Here is an 18,792-nt window from a genome sequence, read left to right on the forward strand (position 1 = left end):
GGCACAGGTCTGCCCAGACGCAGGGAAGAAAAGAGCTGTGCTGGGGGGGGGGAGGGAAAGAGGGGGCTGTGCGCTGCCCCCCCTTCCTCCAGAGCACTGTCACAAAGTGGATTGCAGGGAATTACTGCCCCACACATGGGCCCCCAGATGGTAACGCCCCTCCCGGGGTGGGGCCTTCTTAAAGGGCCAGCACCCGCCCTTTGCGGGGAGATAGACACAGACGGGTCAGAATGACGGACACTGTCAGACTCGCACGGACGCGGACAGACTGCCCCAGCTCGCCCCTGCCCCACTCCCAGAGCACCCAGCCACTTCCTCTCCCTCCCCGGCAAGGTCGGTGCAGGTTGGGACAGACGTGTGCCCAGGAGTGGGCTATCCACCCCCACCCCAGAACTCCGCAGGCCAGGCCCATCACACCTCCCTTACACGCCCTGGAACCCAGACCTTCCTGGAGCTGCTGGCCCAGGAGCCGAGGCTGCCGCAAGCCAGGCCCTCTGGAACCTGTGGCTTTTCTGGTCCCTTGGTGCGACTGCCACTGCAGCTTGGCCTCCCTCAGGTGCAGTTGACCCCGTCCAGAGCGATGTGTCCTGGCCGGGGAGGGCACTACACACTGGAGAGCGGGCGTGTGTCTGCCCACAAGTTCCCCTGGCTCCACTGCCTCTTGGGTCCCACACATGCATGTGCACACACATATACACACATGCCTATGCGCGCACGCACACACACACACATACAGCTCACGGGCAGCTCCCAGTGAACCGAGCTGTCATTGGGTGGGTCAGGAGATCAGCTGGTAACATGCTGGAGGAGATCGTGGGGAGGGATAGCTCAGTGGTTTGAGCATTGGCCTGCTAAACCCAGGGTTGTGAGTTCAATCCTTGAGGGGGCCACTTAGGGATTTGAGGATTTAGTTGGGGTTGGTCTTGCTTTGAGCAGGGGGTTGGACTAGATGACCTCCTGAGGTCCCTTCCGACCCTAATAATCTGTGATTCTATGATCTATGATTCTATGACCGCCTGCCTGGTTTCCGTGCTGGAGCTGGTGGGGCCTTCGCCCGGGAGCTGGCCTCTGGGCAGGGATTCCTCAGCTCCCTGAGGCGCTGTGGCCTTGGGGCAGGGCTGGGCAGAGCTGGGGGTTCCTGGGAAGCGTTGTACTCTTGGATCGGCTGGTGGCCGAGGAGCTGGCCGTGGTGCTGAAGGGTGGCAGCAGGGAATTGGAGCTGCCTGGGCACAGACTTGTCCCGGGTGGGCCCCGTTGGAGCCAGCAGGTGGATGTGGGCCAGAGGAACCAGCAGCAGGGGGGAGATGTCACACTGCCCGGCTAGCCCATGTGCGTGGGGGCCACGGCAGGACCGTTCCCTACAACCCCGCTCGGTCGAAGGTGCTTCCGCCCCTTTGGAGAGCCCAGGCTGAGGTTTTCCTCCTCTCCAGTCTGAACTGCCTCTCTCACTCCCCCCTGCGCGATCCCCCGCCTGCCTGGGACTTTACAGGCTGGATGGACAGATGGAGGGATGACGGATGGAGGGATGACAGGGCACCAGGCTTGGAGTCGGGACCATAGACTTGGACAAGTCACTTAATTCACAGACCTCCATTCCCGCCCTCTTTGTGAACGGCTTTGGGATCCCCAGAAGAAAGGGTCTGTGGGCGTCCTTACCCTGACTGCGCCTGGCTAGCAGGGGGAGGGTTGCCAGCAGGGGGAGGGTTGCCCCTGAACAAAGCATCCTTCCTCCTAATCCCAGTTTGGGGAGAGAATGGCGGGAGATTTGCCTTGTCTCCCAAGAAAACGGGAAGCTCTGAATGTCACCCCCTGCCAGTGTGGGGTGAGTGTAGGACTGAGATCCGGGGTTGTCTGGCTTCTGTCCCCAGCTCTGACACCAATTCCCCTCTGTAGCTTTGGGCCAGCCATTTTAATTGCTTGGTGCCTCAGTTTCCCCATCGGTGAAATGGGAAGGTAGCTAGTTGCTGTTTGTAGCATCACCACAGAAGGGGCCTGTTGGACCCTCCTGGCCATGCCTAGGAGTCCAGTGCAGGATTGTGCCCTACACTCTAGGGTTACGCTTCCCTCCGGAGACCGTTCCACAGCCTGAGCAGGCTCAGGCCATGTGCCAGTGGGATTTTAGCCCCTAGGGCAGGCACTATACACACTGGTGTAGCTAGCCCCAGAGCGGCACTAGTGCAAGTCACACGGGGCATGCCTTCATCGTGTCGACACGAGGGGTTTTCACCAGAGCAGCTACACCACCAGCTTCAGTCCCAGCCCAGCCAAGGCCTCAGCATTGGCTGAATGTGAAGCATCATTAATGATCTCTGCACCGGGGCAGGGAACACTCCTTCCACCACAGCCCCTTCCCGGCTGAGTAGGTGGGGGGGTGTTAGGAAATAACTGTCCAACTGGACGGACATTGCACTAGGCTCCCCATAGACTGGGGCAGGGCAGAGCCAGAGCTTTCCCCAGGCCCCAGTGTTCCCCTTCCCCCGCCCCGAGAAGGGGGCTGCCCCTTTAATAGTCCCCACAGCTGCTCCGGCTCCTGGCTCTCATTTGCATTTCAGTCCTGGCTCTCTTTTGTCCTGCCTTAATAGCCACCTAGCAGCCTTCCCTGCTCAATGCCACGGGCTGATCCTGCCCCGTGCTCATGTCTCCTTAACACAGCGACAGCTGCTTCTCCATTCGCTGCCCCTCCCCCCCGAGACATGGCTCCTTGCCGTCGGTAGCCGAGGGCCCCACTGCCTCCCGTCTCTTTGGATCCCCGCTGCAGCTCTAGCTGGAGTTCGCTCCCTCCGCGAGGGCTCCCTCCCTCATGGGCACAATTAGTAATGCCCCGCTCAGATCTCAAAGTGCTGCTCAAATGAGGGCAGTGTCATTAAACCTGTTTTGCAGGTGGGGAAATTGAGGCACAGAGGGGCTGTGACTTGCCCAGGGTCATCCAGCAGGCCAGGGTTTGACCCCAGGTCTCCTAAATCCCAGCCCCATGCTCCAGCCACTAGGCCACACTCCTTTAGGCCTTCAGGTCTGATGGCAGAACTGGGCGTGGCTATCGGGCTGGAATTTAAAGCTCGCGTGGCCCTTTTATCTTTAGTGTTGGAGACAGCGCCAGGACTCCTGGGTTCTCTCCTGGCCCTGCCACTGACTCGCTGTGTGAAATGAGCACCGTGATACTAGCCACCCCATTGACTAGCCACAAGACAAACTCACATGCCCTCTGCCATGTGGGCGGAGGAAGGCCCTGGCATTTTGCAGCTGAGTCGGGGTTTGCTCCAGTGCCCTTGGCTCAAAGTGCCCGCTACCAGCTGTTGTGCAGCATGCTCTGTTGCTTGGTTGTGATCCTCCACCCCAGAGGTGGCTGCATTTCAGCCTTGTATACCCGTCTGTAAAGCGCCCTGGGATGAAAGATGCTGTGGAGACCCAAGCTACTACTCTCATGATGTTCTGTTTGTAACTGGTTTCCGTCCCCCACTGCCCCACTCCTGGTCCCTGGGTGCTCGCAGGAGGCCAGCCCCAGCGGGGTCCATCACCCGCTCTCCTCGCTGGATGTCAGGGAATTTGCACCTCCTAGCTCCACCAGATGTATAGCTGGGGAGTGCTTGAGCTCTGAGCGTCCTCAGCCGGGTTTACGCCAACCCTGAGCCTCGTCATTTCGCCATAAACAACACACTGTGCTTCCAGCCGTGCTGGTTCCCAGAGCTCTGCAGGGCCCAAGCCAGCCGCGCTGGAGCCTGCCAGTTTGCTGGGGCATGGACCAGATGTGCCAGCGTCCCACAGGTTTGCAGAGGGAAGCAAACTCCGGTGTGACGGCAGGGCGCCTGGCTGGGGTGGGGGAACTGCCGCCTTCTGTTATTGCGGGGAACCCTGCAAAGCTAGTGCCAAGCGGGAGAGAGGGGTCAGAGAAACAGCCCCTTCCAGAGCGTTCTCCCCCGTCTCCGTGCGTCTCCCCACACACCCTGGGAATAGCGCTAGCCCGCTGGCGGTGTCTGCCCCAGGCTGGGCTCCCCTGATCCGCCCCCCACTGCAGTGCCGACTCGGGCTGCTCCCAGGCCAGGTCAGCATTACAGACGCCAGCCGCAAGGCCAAGGCAGGGTCCCCCAGGGAGCAGTGCCCAGCGTGGCAGGATCCATACACTGCAGTGCCAGGGGGCAGGGGCAGCAGGGAGGCGCTAGCGTCCTTGCTGAGATGATGCTGGCCTGGGGGCTGGGAGTCCGTGTGGCTGCTGCCTGCAATGATGAGCAGATGGCTCTGATCTGCAAACCCCGACACGCTTTCCCTGGCACTGGTGGCACCTTAAAGACTAACAGATTTATTTGGGCATAAGCTTTTGTGGGTAAAAACCTCACTTCTTCGGATGTGCATCCGAAGAAGTGAGGTTTTTACCCACGAAAGCTTATGCCCAAATAAATCTGTTAGTCTTTAAGGTGCCACCAGACTCCTTGTTGTTTTTGTAGATACAGACTAACACGGCTACCCCCCTGATACTTTTCCCTGGCACTGCTGGTGTCACAAGCCACCATCCGGCCCTCGGGCGGCAGGGCCTGCTCGCTGCTGTCCTGGCTGGCTGGAGAAATCACACGGTGGGTTCCTCTAGCTCCGGGGTTCTCCAACCTCACTGCACCGCAATCCCCTTCTGCCAGCAAAGTTATCACAGGACCCTGGTGGGGGGAGAGGGGGCCGCAGCCCGAGCCCTGCCACCTCAGGTGGGGATGGAGTTGGGGCTTCACCTTCAGCCCTGGGTGCCTGCAAGTCTAATGCTGGGCCTAGCGACCCCATTAAAATGGGGTCATGACCCACTTCGGAGTCCCGACCCACAGTTTGAGAAACGCAGCTCCAACCCTCCGAAGATTGCAGAGCATGTATGGCCCCCAGCTAAGCCTCAGTGAGGGCAGGTCTCAGGCTCCCCTTTGGGCAGATGGGGAAACTGAGGCAGGGAGCAGCCTAGTGGCTTTCCCAAAGCTCCAGATCATGTTGAGAGCAGAGTTGGGAAACAGAACCCAGGCCCTTGTATCCCAGTCCACTGCCCCCCCGTATCTGGCCCTTACCAGTCATCACCTCCCGGCCACACACACACTGCTCTGCGTGGTGCAGCCCCCACGTGCCGGAGATGTTCCACAGCAAGGTGGGTGTATCCCAGAGGCCGTAGGCCATGGGGATCGCTTGCTCGCCCAGCACTGCACCTCGGCCCCGTGTTGGCTCTGGGGTCTCCGGGGAGGCACTCAACCCCGGTGAATGGGGGAGCCTGGTACAGACATGGCTGAGAACCATGTGGGGTGCTCGGTGCGCCAGGGCTCAGCGGCTTTGCCCCCCGTGGGGCAGGGCAGAGGAACCCGTCAGAGCAGAATGCGGCTGCGGTGAGATCCAGCCGGGCGGGCCAGGCTGGCACCCTGCACACTCAGCCGCCCCTGCACAAGGAGCCTAGCTGGTGTCCCACTTTGCAGATGGCTCCGAGCCCAGAGATGGTTGCTAGGTAACTGCAGGAAAGCTCATTAACAGCTGCGACTAACTAATGAGCTGAGGAAGAAAAAAGCAGGGAGAGCGGGAAGGTGTCAAGGTGAGAGAGGAGAGGGGAGAACCTGCCCGGGCGGCACTGCCGGCTTGGCCCAGTTTGCTGCCCGGTGTATGAGCCGCTCTCCCAGCTTGGCGCTGTCACTCACGGGGGCGCGGGGAAACGCCACTGGGGACATGAAGTAAAGAGGCTTCAGAGGCCACGGTGTTGGGAGGGTGACCAGATGTCCCGATTTTATAGGGACAGTCCCGATTTTTGGGTCTCTCTCTTATATAGGCTCCTATTACCCCCCACCCCCATCCCGATTTTTCACACTTGCTGTCTGGTCTCCCTAGGTGATGGGCACAGCCAGACTGACTGTGTGGGGTGAGCCAGAGGCTCAGGGCAGAGTCAGGCAGGTCCCAGCCCAGGTTGGCATCGCAGAGGGCAGTAGCTTTGCTGGAAACCTTTCCAAGGGCTGGGTCACCCAGGGAGCCTGTGCTCCCCTCCCACCTGGTCGTGGCATGCACCCCTCCAGGGGTTCACCCCTCGCCGGCTGCAGAGGTGGGGGCTGGAGCCAGGAGCCAGCCCCGCCGACACTGGCTGGGAAGAGCCCTGAGAAGCCCCCAGCCTGTCTCCTGCCGGGATGCCGCCAGCTGGAAGGCGGGGGCGGGGAGCAGGCAGACAAGGTGTGAGGCACAGGCTGTCTGTTGCAGGGACCGTGTTTCTGTGGCAACTTGGCATGGCGCTGTGTCAGCAGAGCCGGGCACTGCGCCTGCTGCCGCTGCTCTGCTCCTCGGCCGTGGGCCCCGGCGTTGGCTCTGGGGCCTGCTCCAGCTCCCACTGACTCACCGGAAGCTTTCAAGGGCTCTGCCCTGTGAGGATATCAGCATGGAGCTCTGGGAGCAGGGGCCCCCCGGGGCTGGGGGTGGCAGGGAGCCGTCCCTGAGGCTGGGAGTGACCAAGGTGTGGCGCTGAGGACCTGGCTTCTTGGCCCCCCTGCATCCAGCTCCGGCCAGCGCTGCAGCAAGAAGCTGGAAGGGATTCAGAGAAATGCAACAAACCCGCTCAAGGGAACGAGGGATATGGGCCAAACCCATGGCGGGTGTAATTCCAAGGTTCACCGGGGCTGGCGGCGCAGCAGGAGGAGGTGATGCTCATTCCTAAGGAGGAAGGGGAAGTGGCTTGATCCAGTGGGGTAAATCCGGGGAACCGGCGGGAGCCACATTCCTGCTGAATCAGGCCAGGCCCTGGCGGTCTCGCGATCCTGCATTGCCCTCAGGAGATGCTCAGGGTGGACGTATCTGGGGTGTTTCCATCTCCACTTTCCCTGGGGCGTTTCGCTGTCTGGCGCAGACGCGTCCCAGACAGGCTCTGTGTGCCCATAGCAAGCCCTGCCACCCGGCCAGGCCTCCACCCATCGCTGCTGCGGTCTAGGCGTGCTGCCTGCAGCGCCAGGGGCCCCTGGCTGAGTGGTTGCAGGGTGACAGCGGCACGAGCATTGATGCAAAATGCAGCGATGCTGACGCAGTCTGTTCCTGTTCCTGGCCCCGTCCCCGCTCGCTGCTGGGTGGCCACTTCTCTGAGTGTCGATAGCCCTGTTGGCAGGAGATGCAGCACCTCACACGGTGGAGATTTCTATCACCTCGTCCTGCCTCTAGCGGGCCCAGAACTTCATACCTAAGGGAGTTTCTGCCTAACCCCAGCCAGTTAGTGCTTGGCTTGCCCTGAAGCAGGAGGGTTAATATCCCTTGTAATCAGTCTCATTGAATTGTGAATGCTCTGATTCCCCATATAAATGGCCAGTCCCTGTATGGGTGCTGCTCCGTTCTTGGCCTGGACGATGTCTTGTGGCAGAGAGTTCCGTAGGACAATGGTGGGTACACAGGAGAGCGTCTGGACAGTACAGAGTGCTATGGTAACAGGATCAGTGACCCCCCGGAGGGATCCAGTGAGCCACCCTGTTAGCTGGACTGGGACCCTGCTTAAAGCCACCGAGTAACTTCTGTGGACTCATTGCGGAAGGAGCAGCTCCCGAACTCTGCCAGGCGCGAGAGAGGTGGGCATGGCCTAGAGGGGTCTGCGGTAGAGAGCAGAGGGTCCTGCCAGGAACGGCCAGGTGTGGGGGCAAAGGGGCTACGTCTGACTCTGGCTGGCTTCCTCGTGTCCGGGAAAGAAGGGCAATGGGAGACCATTTGATGCATAGGAGTCTGCCGGGGGCATTTTGCAGCTACGCCACCATATGGCGCTGTCTCATGAGAACCTACCACCGCACTGCCCACCTAAGGGGGAATGCCCCCCCACCCCAGTGATTCCTTCCCATAGGCCTGGGAGCTGTAAGGTGACCGGCCCATCATGGGCCCCCCATTGCTGAGGGGTGGTATCTGTGAGCCGGACGCCTGGCCTGCAGCTGGGCTCGGTCCCCTGGGCCTGCAGATTGGTGCCATGAGTGGGGTTCAGGATCTCGGCTCTGGTGCCCATCTCTCTGCTAGACATTGATACCTCGGTGGGGATCGGAGCTCAGAGCTGGTGCCCAGGGCCCACCTCCTCAGTGGGAGGTCGGCACCTGGGGCCTGTCCCATCAGTGGAGACCAGTTTCTCTTCTTTGTCTGGGGCCAGGTCCCCATCCCCTTCTCTAGACCATGTCCTCGGCCCCCGGCCCAGCCTGGTCCAGCCCCTGTGGTGATTGCCCTGCGTCTCTCGGCTCCGGCGAGGGGGGTTCGGACACGGCAGCAGGGACCATGCGTCTGTGCAGTCAGCTGGCTGCTGCTCGGCATCCTTGGAGCTGCTGACGCCCACATGCTGCGCTCTTGGGCACGGGTCAGGGACGGGCATGGATCAGGGACGGGCACGTCTGTGCCAGGGTGAAGGGAGAATCCCAGCCCGCTGGGCAGAGCGGGCAGGGGCGCGAGGCTCCCTCGTCACAGATAATCACTTCCGCAGGGTTGCTTCGCCCCAGATCTGTCTGGCTTTTATTAATATTTTACTGCAGTGCAAGTGCCGCTGACGCAGACCGAGCCAGAGAGCTGGTTTATTCCAGGCTGGGCTGTGAGCACGACCCTCCAGCATTTCCAGAGAGTGAGGGGGAAATCACACTGCCCCAGCACTAGGGGGCAGCCGGCCTGCACCTCCCCTATTCAGGGGCTGCTGTGACCCCCAGTGTACAGGCTGCCCCAGCCCCGCTAGGGCTTGTGGCAGGGGGAATTGGCTAGTCTGGCCAGGCCCACTCCCGCCTTGCCCAGAACACCCCCTGTGCCAGTGCACTTCCCCAGGGTCTGATGCCGGCCCTGGGGGATTGGAGCCAGAGGGCAACTGTGCCTCGGGTGCCGAGTGTTGGTAAGGAATCCATGAGCACAGCCCATACGGAGACAGCCTCCACAGCTGTCCGCTCGGCCACACACACCCACATACAGCCCCTGGGAGAGGACGTGTGGCCGACTGCTCCGACAGCACAGGCCTCTGCCACAGGAGCTAGAGGAGAATCTCCCTCAGCTGCTGCGAGTGGTGAGGTTATCCCCTTTGCGGGACGGCCTCTAGGGGGCAACAAACTCCTTTCCCCCGTCTCTCGCACACACCGACACTTGAGCAGCCCGGCTGCTGTCGCAGTCACGGATGCCTAGGGGCACAAGAGGGGGTAAACCCCTCCTCAGTCATCCCTCGGCCAGCGAGCTAGCAGGGTGCAACACTGCTCACCCCTCCCCCCCCACAAGCCTTGGGACTCCACTGAGAGCAAGGGGCTGGGGGCTGTGCTGGCAGGCAGGGCAGGCTCAGACAGGTGTGCGCTAGGGTTAGTACATGGAAGAGTGGGGAGACCAGGGGTCAGTTCCTGGCTTAGCCGCACACTCTATACAACTAAGTCACTTAACCTAGCCCGTGCCTCAGTTTCCCCTCTGTAAGGTGGGGATCTTAATGCACTACCTTCTGGAGGGGTGGTGGGAGGGGCTGGGTTACCAAGGTGATGAGGACCTGGAGAGATAGAACAGGTGGCTGGGGAGAGGGGCATGCTCGGGGAGGGATCCACGGCAGGCGGGCTTTCAGGTGGGGAGAGGTCTCAGAGCTCAGGGAGGGTTCCTGGTAGGCAAGCTGGGGGAGGACAAAAATCCCAGCCTGCTCCACCTCTCAGCTGCTGGAACCCCCCCGCCACTCCCCTTCCCCTGGCCGAGTTCCAGGGGTCACCCCTGAGCCAGCGGGGCAGCCCGAGGGAGGAGGAGGCGCCAGGCCTGGGCTGGGGGAGGCGGGAACGGTGAAGGCTGGGAGCTGACAGCCTGCCACGCTGGCGGGCTGCCCTTGCCTCTGTTATTGTTCAGGCCTTGCAGCGCCCCAGGAGCTGGAGAGGAGAAAAGCCACTTGAGGTTGGTGTCTGCAGGCTCGGGTGCCCTAGCGTCTGCTGGCTGGGGCTTCTCCGGAGACAGCTCTGCGGCGTCACAGACCCTGGCCTCAGCCGCCCACTGCCGCTGTCTGCAGCCTCCGTGGCCACCCCCCACCTTGGCATTCGCCGCTGTGCCAGCGCTCTGATCCCTGGATCCCCAGTTCACTCCCCCCGGAGTGACCCTGCAGGCCAAAGCTGGGTCCCAGGGAGAGATTGGGCCGAGGGGCCCCAGAGGCTAATCAGCCCATTAGCCCAGCCCGTAGGACAGGCACAGGAAGGACGTGCACCGGGGGTAGAGGGACTGCAGGGTTTTGAGAGGCCGAGCCAGGAGGGATCTGGCCGGGGAGGACGCTGGCCGTCTCCCCCGGCGTGGCTGAGTGCTAAGGAGTGTGAACTCTTAACAGTGGGGTCTGTAAGGGCGGCGGGGCGACCGCGGTCAGTACATTGCACGAGGTGTTTGACAGGAAGGTCTCGGCGGTTTGTGGCTAGGAAAGAGCCAGGAGCGGGCCAACGCCCTGCCACAGCAGCCCTGGGTGGGAGCCCTGAGACCCAAGCCCGGCTCCGTCAGGGGGCCCCCTTGTGCCCTCCCTCGGGCAGGGAGCCTCAGTTTCCTGGTCTGTGAGCTGGGGCTTCCTTGGGCTACGGCTGCGAAGCACTGATCTCGCCCCCGCGGCCGGCTCCTGCTGGGGTTCATCACTCTGTTGTGTCCTCTCCCCTTGGGCCAGCCAGGGGGTACGTGCTGCTCCTAGCGTCTCCTCCCCGCCCCCAGGCCTCCTTGGGATCCTCCCGTTTGCTGGGTGTCCGTGTGCTGGAAGTCCCCGCGCTCGGCTCAGGTGGGGCCGCCCCAGAGCTGCCTGCATGGGGAGGAGCTGGGGTGGGGCTGAGTCCTCCGGGACAAGCCGAGGGGATCCTGCCCCTGATGTTAAGATGCCACCCTGATCTCACTCTCTCCAGCGCACAGCTGGGTGGGTCTGCAGCTCAGGGCGCTGTCCTGAGCCCTCCTGCCCCTTCAGGCACAGCGGGATCCACTCCCTGGGGCACCAGCACCGGGATCTGCCCATTCCCAGCCCCTCTGAGTGCAGTGGGATCCACCCCCTGGGCACTAGCACCGGGATCTGCCCACTCCTACCCCCTCTGAGTGCAACGGGATCCGCCCCCCGGGTACCAGCACCGGGATCTGCCCACTCCCAGCCCCTCTGAGTGCAGCAGGATCCATCCCCTGGGCACCAGCACCGGGATCTGCCCACTCCCAGCCCCTCTGAGTGCAACGGGATCCACTCCCTGGGGCACCAGCACCGGGATCTGCCCACTCCCAGCCCCTCTGAGTGCAGCAGGATCCATCCCCTGGGCACCAGCACCGGGATCTGCCCACTCCCAGCCCCTCTGAGTGCAGCAGGATCCATCCCCTGGGCACCAGCACCGGGATCTGCCCACTCCCAGCCCCTCTGAGTGCAGCAGGATCCACTCCCTGGGCACCAGCACCGGGATCTGCCCACTCCCAGCCCCTCTGAGTGCAGCGGGATCCACCCCCCGGGCACCAGCACCGGGATCTGCCCACTCCCAGCCCCTCTGAGTGCAGCAGGATCCACTCCCTGGGGCACCAGCACCAGGATCTGCCCACTCCCAGCCCCTCTGAGTGCAGCGGGATCCACTCCCCGGGCACCAGCACCGGGATCTGCCCACTCCCAGCCCCTCTGAGTGCAGCAGGATCCACTCCCTGGGGCACCAGCACCGGGATCTGCCCACTCCCCGCCCCTCTGAGTGCAACGGGATCCACCCCCTGGGCACTAGCACCGGGATGTGCCCACTCCCAGCCCCTCTGAGTGCAGCAGGATCCACTCCCTGGGGCACCAGCACCAGGATCTGCCCTTTCAGCCCCAGCCCCCCTCCCTTCCCCATTCGAGTCGTTGTGGTTGTAACAGCCTTTTCTCCACTCAGTCGGTCTAAGCAGCAGGCAATGGCTTGTTGGGGGCAGGGGGTGTCTTTGAACAGCTGCTGGAGGGGGACGTTGGGTGCCTGGCGGCAGGTCTGAGCCAAACACCGGGCCGGGGTGGGCGCTGCCTCCACCGCTGTGCTGAGGGGCGACAGAGGGACAGCAAAGGGGTGCCCCGGGCTCGGTGAGGGGGCAGAGCTCCGAGGCCAGAACCGAGATGAGGCCGGGTGTGGGTGCAGGACGACGGGCGTGGACGCAGGGTGTCTGGGAGCCCACGGGCCCGCGGGTAGCTGTGTGCGGATGCCTGCACCCGGGGGTGGGGTGCCCTGCCGTGGCCACGGGGGAGAGCCAGGGCCGGATGTGCCTGTGCATGGCTGGAGGCTGATGCCTCCAGCTCTAGATGTGTCGGTGGCCGGGGGGTCCTGGCCCGGGCTGTTCTCCGTGGGTTCTTGTACTGCTCCCCTCACTGTGCGGTCTGGGTTCATGGCTGACGTGCCTTCGCGTTCCTCCTCCTCCCCCTACGGCCCAGGAGCCAGATCCCCGGCCGAGCGCACCCCTGGGTGCAGCCCAATCCCTGAAGCCGCAGTTCACCCCGGGGAGACTGCTGGGAGCTGCCTCTCCTCGCTCCACTGGCTGGGGTATAAATAGTGCCGCCTCAGCGGCCTCCCGACCAGCTGCCTCTCCCCGCAGCGCCGAAGAAACGGCCCCTTTGTTTTCCAGCCAGCTCCCCCCATGCCAGCGAGGAGCCATGTGAGCTGCCCGGGGCGATGGCCTGCATGGCACCAGCTCCTGACTTCCTGCCCTGCTCCCTGGAGGGGCTGCCAGGCCAGGGAGAGGGGGCAGGAAGCCGTGCCACTCCCAAGATGGGGCGGGGAGGAATGCAGCGCGAAGAACGCAGGGAGATTTTGGGAGTGGGGCCCGATATCCAGGAGACACCTGTGATGGGGGGGGGCTGGCACTGCCCTAGGGGAAGGCCAGGGGGCATCCCACAGGGGCCAGTGTCGATTAGCCCTTTCCTGCCCCCCCTGTGCTCTGGCTCTCGGGATCAAAGGCGTGGGGCAGGAGCCCCTCCCCCGCAGTTCCTAGCCCCTCGTCAGACCCCAGCCAGCCGGAAGGGGCCTTGGCCCAGCTGTTGGTTCCTGGGCTCGGTTCCCTGCTCTGAAAGGACACACGCGACCTGCGGGTCACGCCGGGGTCGAGGTGGCAGCACGTGGGCTCACAAAAGCGACAGCTGTCAGGCCGGCTAGCACGGCGGGGTGGGGGTGGGGGGTGGCGAGGCCTGGCCCCAGGGAACGTGCTCAGAGACCGATGAGTGAATCAAAGCCCCGAGAACAACCGCCCCCCTTCCCACCAGCCCCTCCCTAGATGGTCAGAACGGTCCCTTCTCGGGCCCACGTGGAGAGCGAGGGCTCGTGGTCCATTTGGGACGCTCCCAGGCAGAGTAACCGGGGCCTTTCGGGTTTAGCTTCTGTTGCCTTGGCTGCCCCACGTAAACAAGGGTGATTTATCTGGCCCTGAGTGCGTCACACGGTTTGGAAGGGCCCGTCTAGACTGCAGTCCCGGGGCGTGATTACACCAGAGCTAGCCAGCGCGAGTAACGAGCACTGAGTAACTGCCCGGCGCTCCAGGCAGGCTCGTACAGCCCCTGCCGAAGCCGCGCTGCTGAAACCTCGCTGCTCCGCTCCCCCTGTGAGCTAGCCGGGGCCTGGCTAGGTGAGCTGCCGTCACGCCCTGCCAGCCCCTGGAGGCCCACGGGCCCGCCCCCGAGTCTGGTCAGAGCTCCCTGTGGCTGCTCCCCGGGCGAGGGGGAGTCAAAGCAGCCGCCTGGCGGGCCGGCCCAGTGATGCGGTTGGGGTTGCGAAACGCGAGGGTGCTCGTGGCTGGTTTGTACTGTCAGACTGTGCGCGTAGAGCTCTCTGGCACTGCTGGACACGGACGCCCTTGCTCGCACGTGGGGCTCGTGCGCTCGGACTGCTGGGCCTCCGTCCGCTCTAACGCAGATGGGGCTCCCTGGCGGTCAGCGGTGCTCCACCAGCTCGGTAAAGACACACTCAGGCCCTGTGTGCTTTGGGGGAGAGCTGGACTCCACGGACTCAGCTTGGTGTGGGCTACCCCTGGTTCTTGAAGGCGAGCCAGGGGCCTAGCTGCGCGTGGGGTGGAAGGGCTGCAGGAGGGAGCTCGGGGGGGGGGGGGGTGTCTCAGAGGCCAGGCTCCAGCCCGATCCCGGCCGTCTACACTGCTAGTGTTAGCCCCGTGAGCCGGAGTCAATTGGGCTGTGCTCGGAGACTCGGTGCCGTGGGTTTTTCTTTGCAATGGAGATGTACCCCCCCGCCCCATGTCCCTGGTCCCATCTGTGCCAACCCCCCGTGCCTGCCTAGCCTGTACTGCACCATGCCCTCCCTTCCCCCAGTTCTCTGCCCCCCCTTCCACGTCCCTCCTGTGTGTCCCGGTCCCCTTGCCATGTCCCTCAGCCCCCAACACCACCTTCAGCGCTCTGTGTCCTGGCAGTCCGCTGCCTCCTCTCCATGCTCCCCTGTCCTGCTTCCCTCCGCAGGAGTCCGCTGGGAGCTGTATGGTGCTGGGACAGTAACATGCTCAATTTACCAGGTCTTCCTTGTGCTGGGGTGGAGGGGCCAGGCTCACGTGCCTCCTCTCATCGCCCCGCTCTAATGAGGGGTGGGGACGTTTGGTGGGGCTGATGTATTTGTCATGCCAGCCCCAGCAAACACACTAAAGGGCATTTCTTTGCAGCAAGGCCAGTAAAACCAGCCAGCCCAGGCCAGACTCCTGTTCCAATGTGTTTTTCTCAAAACATCCCAGAGAAATTCTACCGTGACATGAGCAGCAGCATGTGAGAGGTCAGGGGGTTCTGATTCTTTCAGCGGAAATGAAGGGTGGAGTTCCCAGTGGATCTCCTTGTGCCAGGCTGGGTTTGTCCGTCATTACGGACTGGCTGCCCCGCACGGTGGCGGATCTATCCGTGGTAGAGGCGTGGCGATAGAGCTGTGAAAGGCTGTAAACAGCTTTATTTTGGCAGTAATTATTGGGACATCAGACACAGATAAAGTCATAATCTGTTTCCCATGGGGATTTTGGAATCATAAGATCTTTGTACACTGGAACCAGGCTTGGGAGGGTTCGATTTTTATCAGTAGGTGTCAATTTCACCGTAAATCACACGAGCCGACGGCCAAAAGCTTTCCATCAGTAATAATCGGCAAAGTAAGAAAAATCTGCTTGAGAACTGAGTAGGGTTTGATTTCGGGGTATTCACTTGGTGTATTTTGGCATGCGATGTTGACAGGTTGTGTTTTAATGGTTATAGAGCTTTAACTTTTTGAATCTCAGCACCTCCAGTCATTAACTAATTATTGTCTAGACCAGGGTCGGCAGCCTTTCAGCAGTGCTGTGCTGAGTCTTCAGTTATTGACTCTTATTTAAGGTTTCGCGTGCCAGTCATACACTTTAACGTTTTTAGAAGGTCTCTTTCTACAAGTCTATAATATATAACTAAACTATTATTGTATGTAAAGTAAATAAGGTTTTAAAAATATTTAAAAAGCTTCATTTAAAATTAAATTAAAATGCAGAGCCCCCCGGACCGGTGGCCAGGACCCAGGCAGTGTGAGTGCCACTGAAAATCAGCTCGCGTGCTGCCTTCGGCACGCATGCCATAGGTTGCCTACCCCTGGTCTAGACCTCCCCCCACTCCCCCTTGCCTGATCCTCCCTCGCAATTTCCCACAGCTGTGAACATTTAAATCAATGCAACAAAATGCTTAAAATCAAACATCAATATTATCCTTCGAAATTCTAAAAACTCAAATTCTGCCGAGCCTAATTCTAACCCTCTCCACCGGCTCATTGGCCGGATTTCAGCCAGGCTTGGAATAATATTGTCTATTGAAGGGCTTTGCTGTCCCAAGGGGAGAAAGGTCTGTCCCCTTCCCTACCTGCGTGTTGTCTCAGACGCAGCGTTACCTCTCGGCTCTCCTGCACCTCTGTCATCTATCCTTTATCCGTGGCTGGATTGTAGCCACGCAGCCGTCTCCTTGCTTATTGCAGATTACAAAGCATAGGGCCTCATCCTGAGCTGGTATAAGTCCACCACTGACATTGACGGAGCTACACCCGTTTATACCAGCTGTGGACCAGGACCCCAAAATTCTGAGCTGGATTTTGAGCCCTGGGAAGTTTCAGGGAGCTCAGGGGCAGGATTTTGGTTAGAAGGGGCCACTTTCAAGAGAACCTGAACTGCCCCCATGTGTGCGTCTGGCCCTTTAACGCCGTTGGCGCAGATTCCAACTGCAGCGATGGGAGATGGGTTCAAAGCGCTGACCTGTGTCCTTGGAGTGACCTGCTGCGGAGGGAGGAGGAGGTGTGTGTTCTGGGACCCCAGCCAATTCCCTAGGCACAGCCCCAGGGACTGATGTTTGACAGGTGAGAACTGCAGACACCAGTTCCTCCCCACCGCGCTTTTAAGAGCAGGAGCAACAGAGAAACCTGGGTTCGTTTCCCAGCTCTGGGCCCGTCAGCCTAGATCCTCCAGTGCAGGGGTGGTCAACCTGAGCCTGAGAAGGAGCCAGAATTTACCAATGTACATTGCCAAAGAACCACAGTAATACGTCAGCAGCCCCCCATCAGCTCCCCCTCCCTGCCCCCAGCGCCTCCCACCCATCGGCAACCCCACCTCCCCCTCCCTCCCGCACCTCCCGATCAGCTGTTTCGTGGCGTGCAGGAGGCTCTGTTGGGGGAGGAGCGAGGGCACTGCAGGCTCAGGGGAGGGGGCGGGAAGGGGTGGAGTGGGGGCAGGGCCTGTGGCAGAGCCAGGGGTTGAGCAGTGAGCACCCCCCGGCACATTGGAAAGTTGGTGCCTGTAGCTCCGGCCCCGGAGTCGGTGCCTATACAAGGAGCCGCATATTAACCTCTGGAGCCACAGGTTGGCCACCCCTGCTGAAGTGAAATCAGTCTCCAGGTCAGGTGGGAGCTGGTGGCACAAGATTAGGCATCAAGACTCTTGAATTCTGTGCTCAGCTGGGCCCCGGACTTGCTGTGTGACCTTGGGCAAAGCCTGACGGACCTTCCCCAGCTCTCCCTGCTATTGTGAGCGCGGTCCAAGCATTGGACTGGGAGCCAGCAGAGCCCGAGTTCTAATCCTATCACTAGCACTGCGTCACTGAACCCTTCCATGCCTCAGTTTCCCCAGCCGTACCTTCCCTTGCAAGCACAGGCGAGGTAAGCCAAGGCAGGAAGCGCCTTCTGGCCTGTCTCCACGGCGCAGCGAAGCCGAGCCTGTTCATGTGAACGAGGTACCTTTCCGAGGGGCTACGCGGGGCAGTCAGCCCGCACATCAGAGCACGTCAGAGCCCGCTGAGGCACCTTGCCAGCGCTGTGTGGACAAGCCCTGAGAATGACTCAGGATTCGCTCGCGGTGCCGACCGGCGGGAACACGGTTAACCATGGCAGGCTAGAAATGGGAGCGGGACAATTAGGCTCCCCAATTAACACCCACCGTGTGAAGCTCACACGTCCCAGTTGTGTCAGTCTGGCAGGTGCCACGTGCGGCAGGCTGGGGTGTCAAACAGACAGGCTGCTGGCTTCGTTCCCTGCTGAAATAACAGCGGCACACGCCTGAGCCCGCCCTGCCCTGGCAAACGGCCTGGCCGGAGCTGGGTTTTAGGCGCAGCTTCTCAAAGGTATTTAGGCTCCTAACTCCCATTGGAATCAGCAGAGCTGGGCCTTAGCCACAGCTGTCGCCGCGCTCGTGCACAGGTTTGACACCAGTGCAGTGCGGCTGGCACGCGTGTCCTCGCACGCACACGCACCCTCGTGCTCCTGGGCACGAGAATCCCCCCTGCCGACCGGTGACTGCGCCCTGCTGACCCGCTCTCTCTCTCTCTCCCCCCTCCAGGACGAAGCGCGAGCTGCAGGTGCGCGTGTCGGACTGTATCCAGCTGAGCCTGCGCGGGAGGAAGAGGCTGGTTGCCGTGGAGACGCGCCACGAGCTGGCCTTCCCCGACTTCGGCAAGAGCCGGGACGGCTTTGTGCTTTACTGTCCCAGGAGATGAGCCAGGGCCGCCCGGCGCGTCCCGGCTGGACAGCAGCGGGGAGGGGCTGCTTGGCTGCGAACCCGCGGGGAGGAGCTGGGACGCAGGGCGCCGGGCCCTGCTCAGCATCGGGCCCTCCCTTCCTTTGGTTTTTCTCTAGGGTTTTGTAACCTTTTATTAAGTGAGTCCATCGCTGTGGCCGGAGCCAGCCGGAGCCTGGAGCCCGCCAGCCCCAGTGGGCAGCAGCAGCCCTGGGCCCCCCCACCCTGCCTGCTGCCTACGGGCCCCGCTCCAGGGATATCACCGGGGTGGGAAGGGCGACAGCCTGCAGGGCCCATGCAGCTCGAACCCCGCGGCCGTGGGACACCCCCAGATATGCACGGACCGCAGTCGGGCTCGGACCAGACACACCCCCTGGAACGAGGGACACGGAGGCACAGAGCCCCCAGAAGCTCTGGGAGCAGCTTGGCAAGGAGCACCCCAGAGACATGCCCCGAGTCACCGGCCGGACTGCAGCGGAAGGGGAAAGACAGTCACCCAGGCCAGACCCCCCCCAGAAAAGCCCCTCTCTGCATCACCCAGGTAGCCCTTGTCTCCCAGTTCCAGCCTGTAGTGCTGCTGGGGTTGAATTGATCCGTAACCGCTCTGCTGCAGCTGCCACCATGGGCGGCCAATCAGCACCTACAGCAGCGATGTTCGCAGGGGGTGCTGTCTGGGGGGATGGGGCCGAGCCCCCCACAGCTGCTAGAGGCTCTACCCTTGCCTAGCACGGAGCCAGAGTTCCAGGGCTCCTTTCATCGGTGGTCCTCTGGGCTGCTGGCTTGGGGGATCATGCCCTCACCCTCTCTCCTCCATGGGTTCCCCTGGCTCTGTGGCCCCCTAGCTCCCAGCTCACCAACTTCTCCTTTAGCAGCTCTTCTGCCCTCTCTGTTGGCGGCTGCCCCTGGCTCTCTCCTCTTCCACCTCTTGGC

General features: G+C 61.9%; 1 protein-coding gene across 1 annotated transcript in view; it reads left to right on the forward strand.

Annotated features, from left to right (window-relative positions):
* MYO1G (myosin IG) overlaps positions 1-17,842 on the forward strand; it is a 64,723-nt gene extending 46,881 nt beyond the window's left edge. The window contains exon 22 of the mRNA XM_065397809.1: positions 17,686-17,842. Coding sequence (XP_065253881.1) covers positions 17,686-17,842 — 157 coding nt within the window. The remainder of the gene's footprint in view (positions 1-17,685) is intronic.
* Positions 17,843-18,792: the final 950 nt, after the last annotated feature.

This window comes from Emys orbicularis, chromosome 2 (genome assembly GCF_028017835.1).
Source record: "Emys orbicularis isolate rEmyOrb1 chromosome 2, rEmyOrb1.hap1, whole genome shotgun sequence".
Lineage (NCBI taxonomy): Eukaryota > Metazoa > Chordata > Testudines > Emydidae > Emys > Emys orbicularis.